This window comes from Prorops nasuta, unplaced genomic scaffold (assembly GCF_024137725.1).
Source record: "Prorops nasuta isolate Cenicafe-Biocafe unplaced genomic scaffold, Cenicafe_Pnas_1.2 PNAS00034, whole genome shotgun sequence".
NCBI classification, from domain to species: Eukaryota; Metazoa; Arthropoda; class Insecta; order Hymenoptera; family Bethylidae; genus Prorops; species Prorops nasuta.
The window spans coordinates 2,139,757-2,149,393 of record NW_027116831.1 but is presented as its reverse complement, the minus strand read 5'-3'; the positions used below and the strand labels follow the sequence as shown (position 1 = coordinate 2,149,393).

The following is a 9,637-nucleotide window of genomic DNA, read 5'->3' as shown; positions in this document are numbered from 1 at the left end:
AACTACAAGTTTGAAGAGGGTAATATGATCTACGTAATGAACAAAAACAAATTAAACAAAAAAATTAGAAGAAATTAGAATTGGTCCCTTCAAAATAGGAAAAAAAATATCGGACTCGATATATAAAATCAACACAAATAACAACAAATCTACGAGAGAGGTCTTTTCCACGTCACGAAGCTAATCCCCGTAGAGGTGTGACCAATCATCAATTCTACAGTGAAAGAATCGACGTCTTCCGGGGGGGGGGGATGTAAGCTTCGTGCGTATAGCCGATAGTGTTGACAGGAACCGTCTCGTGTCGGTCACTGAGGATAAACGACACGAGGCTTATCAGAGAGAGACAGATATAGAATATACGGAGCATTGACTCAAGAGATAGAAGATTTATATTAAAACATACTGTTTATTTAAAATAAGTAAAATTGATAAAAGTTAGTCAGAATTGTTCTAACAACAATTCTGAGATCGTGTAATACTATTGATTCTGTGTTTGTTGAGAGATCTGTTAAGCAATTGTCTTGATTGTTGATTCTCTTATTTTTAGGTTAGTTAACCACGTGCTCCTTGGTAAATATTGTACATACTCTGTTACTAATAATAAATCTCTTATTTTTAGACGAATCTTATCGCCTTGCTAACTGATTTATTCCTCATCTTACATATATATATATATATATATAAATTGTAACGAGACGTTTGCTCCGCCGCTACTCCACATACGATACCGCGTAGTGGGGGGAGTCTACAGTACATGTGCCGATACCGCGGTCTGCACTGTACAGCGTGCGGAGTATAGCAGGCTCAGAGTATGCCTCCCTACCCGCCAGACTGGCCGCTCGGAGCGCCACCGTCGCCGTCATCGGGCCTCGGACGGGTATATAAGGCCGAGCCCGAACCGAGTAGAGGAGTCCGTCTTGTATCCAGGAGCTTTCCGGATACACTCCTATCCCGACCACGCAGGACTTCTCCGCGTACTCCTATCCCTGCTCAGGAGTTCTCCGAGCAGTCCTGGTGCAGGAGTTCTCCGCACAGTTCGAACACCGCCCCGCCGTACTAACGCTGTCTCCAGGAGTTCTCCGGACCGCCGGCATTCATTTTTAGGTTATGGCATAAGTCGCCATCTTGCCGTCTACCAAGGGCCCTTCCGTGTGGCCGTAGACCGCTGCGCCGCCTACCGCCGTATTCCGTGGCCCTTCCGTGTGGCCACCCAACGCCACGCCGCCTACCGTAGCCCTTCCGTGAGGCTACCGACCGACGCGCCACTCTCAGGCGAATATACAGGGTGTAACGAAACGACCGCCTTTTCTCGTAACTGGAGTTTCGGGACGACAAACTGAGTGCACGTGTAAAGTTTGGCTCCAATCGTTCAAGGGGTTTAAAAGTTATTTACATTTTAAAATCACCCTTTTTCAGTCCTTTTCGAACGACTTTGACTGCATAATGGAAAGTGGAGAAAGTGAAAATCAATTGAAGAACACCCCAATAGAATGTAAAAATTATCGATCGGAGCCGACCCGTCCAACCAGCGGCTAAGTCCAACGCGGCGCATTGCTTTTTTCAGCAGAGCCGCGTGTCTCGGAGCGAACACTCTTCAATCGAGGCCTCGTCTAACCGACAAAACGAATCCCCAAGCCAAGGGCTGAGTCTCAACAGATCGCAGCGTGGTGTCTGCTCTACCGAGTACAACACCCCACCAGTTACTCAAATCGTCTACAGACGATTCCGACTCTCGACATCGAACTGATAAACCCATGGTCGACCGTTCGGGCCAGTCCAACGTACGGCGAGATCCCATCGTTGGACGCGACCACATACGGCAAAACGGGCTCGTGCGATAACCGTCCCGAGAAACGGCTACCTAGTAGTGTCACATTATTATGAGCCTTTCGACTCACGAGACTCCTAGAAATATCGTTGCCTCCTTTGACTAGAAAGGATACGGCCTTAGAGGCGTTCAGGCATAATCCCACGGATGGTAGCTTCGCACCACCGGCCGCTCGACCGAAGGTTTGTTCGTGTTGCTTGCACTTTATACACTTACGTGAAAAGTGTACACTATTGCGTTTGTTTTGCCGGTAGTGACGTAATCAGATGCGTTCGTGTTACGAGTTATTTGCACCCAGGAATTGCACTTTCTGCACCTGGTCCGAAGGAGGTGCAATAAGTGCAAACACTTAGGCCGGGATTCATAAACAGAACTTGATTTCAAGCTCACCTTGAAACCTATAAGGTGTGTTACGTAGACTATAGATTTTACCCGTCTTTAGTTTTAACTTGAGCTTTTTCATTTATGAATCCCGGGGTTAGCGAGAATACAAAACATGTGCTAATCTGAGATAATCTGAGTAATTGTGTTGCCATTAAAATTGAAAGAATAAAAATAACTGGCACTGCATTCTTCAATTATTTTATACGAAGTAGAAAATCAATGATGGAAAATAATTTCAATATAGGAAAAGAAGGTTATTTTGTTTTAAATGAAGATAACGATATTTTGATAGAAAATGGCTTGGTAAAATGTTTTACAAAAGGTAAATATTATAAAATTGTAGAACTGGCTCTTGCATCATACACGGTATTAAGCATGCTATTACATATTATTCAGATGTGTATCATTTACATGATAAAAATTTTCTTACAGATGGAGATTCATTTCAAATAAATTATGAGGATATTAATTTTTCAAATGAAAAACTTTTCTGCGATTTAAATGGGACAAATATTGTAATTACATTACCAAAGAAAATGATTAATAATAATAATAATTTAGAAGAAATAAATAAAGAAAATACCCACTTTTGCTGGGACAATAAGAATACAAAACTCTTTTTAGATTTGTATAAAAGTAAAAAAGAATTAATTTCTACTCGTCAAATTAAAACTTTAAAACATTTGTGGAAATTAATCTCAAAAGAAATGAATTACCATGGATATCAGTTAAGTCCATTGCAAGTTGAGAATAAATATAAATCTTTGGAGCGGTCATACAAAAAGATGATTCAACATAATAAAAAAACTGGCAATTGTAGAACTTCTTGTCCTTTTGAAAAGTAAAAATTTTAATTATCTTATTTGATTATAGTTTATATAAAATGAAACTTGTAAATTAACCTTGTTTCAGTGAACTGCATGACATTTTAGGGAAGAAACATAAAATTGTTCCATTAGCCGTAATGGGAAGTAAAGGGCTTATATTAAAAGAGCCGAGAGTAGAGATTGTAGAAGAGAGAGAAGAAGTTGAGAATCCAGATGATCCCTTAAGTTTATTGTAAGTAGGCGAATAATATCTTAAATATTAGTAGGCAGAAAGTATCATAGATCTGCACATTTTTCCTCTATATTTTCCTAATTTATGCTATAATTTATTTTAAACGAAAGTTAACCCTTTGCGGACGAGCGGCGGATATATCCGCCCAAGCCTTTTTACCGTTGCGGACGAGTGTCGGATATATCCGCCCAACTCTTGCGCTGCGGCTAGCGTACGTCTGCCGTCGTAGACGATAAGATACACATGGGGATACTAGCCTAAGACGTCAAGTGGTCTCCCAATGAAATTTGAGACTTTTGGACGATGAAGTCTTATCTTCCGTATAATGTAAACTTACGATGCAAGACCATGGTAGAGTCAGAACGAATTTCAGTTTGTCGAGTCAGTATTTCAGTGTCACTGCCAGAGCAACCAGCAAAGTTTTCCGCATATTTTATATTTTATAACATCCTACACACGATGGCGAAAAGATCCAGAGATAGTACGTTCAATAGTGACAGTAATGATGAGTTCCAGTTTGACTCTGACGACACAGGTGTCATTAGTTCATCCAGTGGAAGTGAAATCCTTGCAACAAGTAATGCACTCAGGCGCTTCAATGTGGGCAGTGATAGCAGCAGTAATGAAGAGATGAATATTCAGGAAAATGATGGCCGTAGTGATAATGAATGGACGAATGTTACAAATCACGATATCATTCAACAAAAAATACAGTTTAGTTCTGAATCACGAACCCCTGGTTCACAACTACAATCAACTTATAAAGAACCGTTAGATTTCTTCAACTCGTTCTTTACGGAAGAGTTGATCAAGAAAATAGTTGAGGAGACTAATCGGTACGCAAATGATACGATACAAAAAAAACATGTAAAAAAGCGGTCCATATGGCGTACATGGACTAATGTCACACTAAAAGAAATGCGAGCATTTCTCGGGATAATATTGCTTATGGGAACAATGCCACTTCCGAACCTGAAGGATTATTGGAGCACCGACAGGAAATGCAGGATCCCGTACTTTGCCGAAGTATTCAGGAGGGATCGATTTCTACAAGTATTCTGGATGCTTCATACAAATGAAAATACTGAAGGTAGACAAAACATGACAACAAGGACGCAGAAAATTAGCAATTTTTTGGATTACATTGATAGAAGATGTCGAGAAAATTTTGTACCCGGGGTGCAATTATCAGTGGATGAATCCATCGTCAAATTCAAAGGGCGAATAACTTTTATTACGTACAACCCACAGAAACCAACCAAGTGGGGTATCCGTATTTACGTTCTTGCAGACGCCAATATTGGTTATATACAGACTTTTTTACCATATTATGGCAGTTTTACTACAGAAAAATTACTTAGACCAGATCTGCCAATAAGTACAAGAATAGTCTTACAACTATACCACAATCTATTGCAATCCAATCCTGGCGCTGTAGGATACCATATCTTCAACGACCGATATTTCACAAGCATTCCCTTGGCAGATGCACTACTAGAACTGAAATGTCATCTGACTGGAACTATCCAGACAAATAGGAAATTTATTCCAGATGAAATAAAGAATCCAAAGATTGCGAAAAATGAGATGGTTGCCTACAGACGGAAAGATTTACTATTATTGGCTTGGAGGGACAAGCGTATAGTGACCATGCTCAGCACCTGTGCTACCTCATCTTCAAAAACCGTCACTAAAAGGTCAAAGAAAGAAGGAGTAACTGATACTGTGAAGCCAGATGTGGTTCTAAATTATAATAAATACATGGGCGGGGTAGACAAAGCAGACCAGTACACAGGCACGTACTGTTTTATGAGAAAGTCCCAAAAATGGTGGCGAAAATTATTTTTTTGGGGATTGGACGTTTCTGTGATAAATTCCTATTTATTGTATCAGGAACATCACAAGAAATACAACATAAAAAAGTTAAGCCATATAGCATTTGTACGTCGCTTGGTAGATCAATTGATTGGAGATTTTCGAGATGGTGATCCCAAGCCTCCTTCGACTTCTGGAACAGCGGAAAGGCTCAACGGCCTTCTACATATTATTCGGCGAAATGAGACAGGAAGAAGCAAAGATTGTGTCGTATGCTCGAATCGGAAGGTAAAACATGGAAGGAGAGAATCGATGTACTATTGTGCTACTTGTTCAGCTAAGCCGACCTTGCACATAGGTGATTGTTTTGAGCGATACCACACAAAGGAAGAATATAAAACGTATAATATGTAAATACGACTACATTTATTTGTTTATGGTTTTCTTAGATTTCATAAAAAAAGTTATTTGTTAGTAAATTTGTTTGTTTATAATTTTTAGGATTTTTTGAATCATTTATTTGAATAAAGCCTTAATTTGTAAAACGCAAATATGCGACGTGAAAATTTTCTTTACTGCACGCTCCAATACCTGTCGTCCACAGCGACGCTCGCCCGTCGAGCGTCTCCGTCCGCAAAGGGTTAATGCACTAAATCATATCCCTCTTCTTCATCAGCTAATAAAAGATTAAAAACTGCTGATTATTTAAATAAGTGTTATTCATCTATTACAAATTACACAAAAGAAATAAAAGAGGAAAAACAAAATATAAAAGATTTACAAATTAAAATGTTAGAAAAACAAGAAGAATTAATTGATCTAACAAAAAATCAATGGGAAGCTTCTAATAAATTAAGAAAAGAAAGGAAAGAAATTTTAAAGGATTTTGTAAGTCTAATAAAGAAATAAGTTTAATTATTATTAAGAAAAATGTTAATAATAATTTAAAGTTGAACTACCATCAAAAATTAACCTAATTAAGTTTATTACAGTTATTTTATTTATTCTTAGAATATTGATATTTTTGTTCATAAATCATAAAAAATGTTGTTTTATAATGCTTGTCAAATGTTCCAAAAGATAATATTTTATTTTAATTTTATATTTAAATTACATTTTAGTTTTCAAATTAATTTAGTAAACATTATAACAGTGAGACGACAGAATTTCCTAAAGAAAAACGAATATTTTTCGTACCATTTATATTTATTTCTTTAACATTTATATAAAATATAATTCATTTATATATTGTTCAAAATATAAATGTTATCATGAAACAGACTTATATTCTTCCATCCTTTAACTTCCAACAAGCTGCCGACATAATTCATCTCGAAGTCTTTTCCCATTTTCATGATCTGAAAATATTTCATTTTCAAAATGAACCTGACGAAAGTCTGGATCTGGAAACTCATCATGTAAAGGAGGCTCAAATAACTCCATATCACTTGCATTTGCGATATTATGTAACAAGAAAGCACTATATATCACTTGCACCATCCTACTTAAATTTCTTAATTTCAGATGATATAATTGTCGAAATCGTTGTTTAACTAAACCAAACGCATGCTCTATTTTTATTCTGCAACTACTTAATTTTTTATTATAATTCTTTTGGGCATGGGTTAGATGTCCGTTGTCCTTATAAGGTACTAATAATTCTTTACGACAAGGATACGCGTTATCTCCTAATAAGTATACTCCATCTAAACAAAGATTAAAGATGTAATAAGAAAACGAATGATATATTTTCAATTAAAGTAGTATCTATTTGATTTATATACTTGTCCAATTTTCTTCCATACGTTCTGCAAGAGGAGATTCATTCAATACTCTAGCATCATGTACAGAGCCAGGGTAACCCACAAGCACATCAATAAATTTTAAATTATTGTCCACGACTCCTTGCACATGTATAGAATAAAAATGTTTCCTATTGATGTATGAGTCTGGATCCTCTTTAGGTTTATCGATTCGTATATGTGTACCATCGATCAAGCCTATATTATAAATAGATATTATTTTATTAAGATCAGTATTATTAAATGTTAGTATGTACTTCTAATTTTCCTTATATATATATATATATAAACTCGCATATAAAAAGAATATATTCACCTATAACCCCAGGGAAACCTTGTTCTTTCAAAAAATATTCTTTAATTTTTATTTCCTCCTCTCTGGTTGGCATTTGAATAATAGTTTTTGCTATTTTTACTAAGAATTTAGTAACTCTTGTTATTATAGTGTGTAGAGTACTAATTGTTACCCCAAATCTGTCTGCAATGTCTCTATATCCTCCAGATTCATGACCAAGAAACCACAGGAATGACAAGATATGTGTCTCAGCACTTATTGGTACGTAACCAGCAAACTCTGTTTTTATTTTTTCGTTATTAAATATATCAATTAAGAAGTCGTTATTTATATTAAATTTTAATTAAAATAACTTTACCTTGTAGTGATTTAAATATATATGTATTTTCAAACTTTTTTATTAAAGTTTGTACCATTTCTCTGGACAATCTGAAGTGCATAATAAAATCTTTTTCGATATAATTACGTACTACGTTTTCAACATAATTACATACTTTTATCCTTTGGTTTCGTTGCACATTATTTAATACTGGCTCTAAAGCTAGTCTTAAATCAATGTCATTCATTTCATCTGAAAAATAATTATATATATCGACTTATTATAGGTTTATAAAAGTAAATTTATTTTATTTTCTAAATAATTATATTTATCATACCAAGTGTATTTAAATTGTTAGTTTGGAGATGTTGAACATCTTCATCTTCCTCTGAGTCGCTTAAATTATTAATAAATAATATTTTACATATTAAATCATTATTATCCTCCATGTTTATCCTACTCATATAATATGTTGGTCCATTTAAATAAATTTGTAGTTTGCACTAATATATGTTCGTGTTCAAAAGTACTCACTTTATTGAATTTTCTATTTTCTAGAAAACTCCCTAAAACTTCCTAGATGACAAGTTCAATAAAGTGCAAGCAACACGAACAAACCTCGAGTGCATGAACCAAATGTCCGAACCTGCGGTTCCACTCGTACTGAGCAGGATTACTATCGCAACGACGAGTCATCAGTAGGGTAAAACTAACCTGTCTCAGGACGGTCTAAACCCAGCTCACGTTCCCTGTTGGCGGGTGAACAATCCGACGCTTGACGAATTCTGCTTCGCAATGATAGGAAGAGCCGATATCGAAGGATCAAAAAGCGACGTCGCTATGAACGCTTGGCCGCCACAAGTCAGTTATCCCTGTGGTAACTTTTCTGACACCTCTTGCTGAAAACTCTTCAAGCCAAAAGGATCGATAGGCCGTGCTTTCGCAGTCTCTATGCGTACTGAACGTCGAGATCAAGCCAGCTTTTGCCCTTTTGCTCTACGCGAGGTTTCTGTCCTCGCTGAGCTGGCCTTAGGACACCTGCGTTATTCTTTGACAGATGTACCGCCCCAGTCAAACTCCCCGCCTGGCAGTGTTCTCGAATCGGATCACGCGGGAGTATAAACGGCGATCGGCCGAAGCCTCACGCCACTCTTACACGCTTGGCTCTAAAACACCGTGACGACCAGGAAAGAATCCATGCCGCACGCGCTCCGCCTAACCGAGTAAGTAAAGAAACGATGAAAGTAGTGGTATTTCACCGGCGATGTTGCCATCTCCCACTTATGCTACACCTCTCATGTCTCCTTACAGTGCCAGACTAGAGTCAAGCTCAACAGGGTCTTCTTTCCCCGCTAATTCTTCCAAGCCCGTTCCCTTGGTAGTGGTTTCGCTAGAAAGTAGATAGGGACATTTGTTATGCTTTAATTTACGTGTAGTCCCCGCTCAGAGAGCTCTACTACACGACTCCTATGAGTTAAAGAATTGGGATACGCCCAATCAACGCATTCCCGCATTCGCAAGAATTACCAGTACAGTGAAGATCTGTAGAGATCCGCACCAAGTCACTGGTCGGACCGAGCAACTTTCCACGTTCTACCAACTTAGCTGGTTGGTACCCGAGCTGTAACGCAGCTCACCCGTCGGAAGAACCTAGCCAGCATATAGCTTTCAACCACTGCCCCCGCGATGATGTTCCATCCCATGACCAGGACGAGAGAAACTCTCGTGGGCGCCCCAGTCCCCGCGGTACCGATTTAAATCATCGGTGGGATCTCCGTCACCGGTCATAATTAAACAACCAGGAACTACCAGTTGGGAATCCTACAATTCCCGGCACTGGTAAACCAGCGCATCAGGCATGTGTAGAGACGCTACCCTCCAGAGAGCACAATAGGGCCCCCCCCCCCCCCCACCAGCAACATAGTTACTAGGCAGACAAGACCATACATGCCCTCCCTTGCACCCCCAACAGACCACTCTTTCCTCATTCAGCATTGAGCACTTCCAGCTTTCTTTTAAGAAACACCCTTTTAGCAAAATCAAGTAATCTTTCAAACCTATCCTTGCAAAGTAATATACAACTCACATCTAGCCTTCCATTATCACATACTTTAATACCACAGGCCTCCAGGTTC

General features: G+C 38.2%; 2 protein-coding genes and 1 long non-coding RNA gene across 3 annotated transcripts; 2 read left to right on the top strand and 1 right to left on the bottom strand.

Moving 5' to 3' along the window:
• Positions 1-2,089: 2,089 nt before the first annotated feature.
• On the top strand, positions 2,090-3,252 carry LOC136783630 (uncharacterized). The gene is made up of 3 exons (XR_010824301.1): positions 2,090-2,534; positions 2,645-3,053; positions 3,125-3,252. It is a non-coding gene; the product is annotated as an uncharacterized lncRNA (long non-coding RNA).
• A 478-nt stretch (positions 3,253-3,730) lies between these two features.
• LOC136783658 (piggyBac transposable element-derived protein 4-like) lies at positions 3,731-5,500 on the top strand. The gene has a single exon (XM_066743908.1). It carries the CDS (start codon positions 3,731-3,733, stop codon positions 5,498-5,500), a length of 1,770 nt encoding a protein of 589 aa, XP_066600005.1.
• An 885-nt stretch (positions 5,501-6,385) lies between these two features.
• Positions 6,386-7,623, bottom strand: LOC136783633 (putative nuclease HARBI1). Its single transcript, XM_066743883.1, has 4 exons — positions 7,542-7,623; positions 7,205-7,462; positions 6,871-7,086; positions 6,386-6,792 (listed from the first exon to the last, which is right to left on the bottom strand). The coding sequence occupies exons 1-4, from the start codon at positions 7,621-7,623 to the stop codon at positions 6,386-6,388; spliced, it is 963 nt and encodes a 320-aa protein (XP_066599980.1).
• Between the last annotated feature and the right edge of the window lie 2,014 nt (positions 7,624-9,637).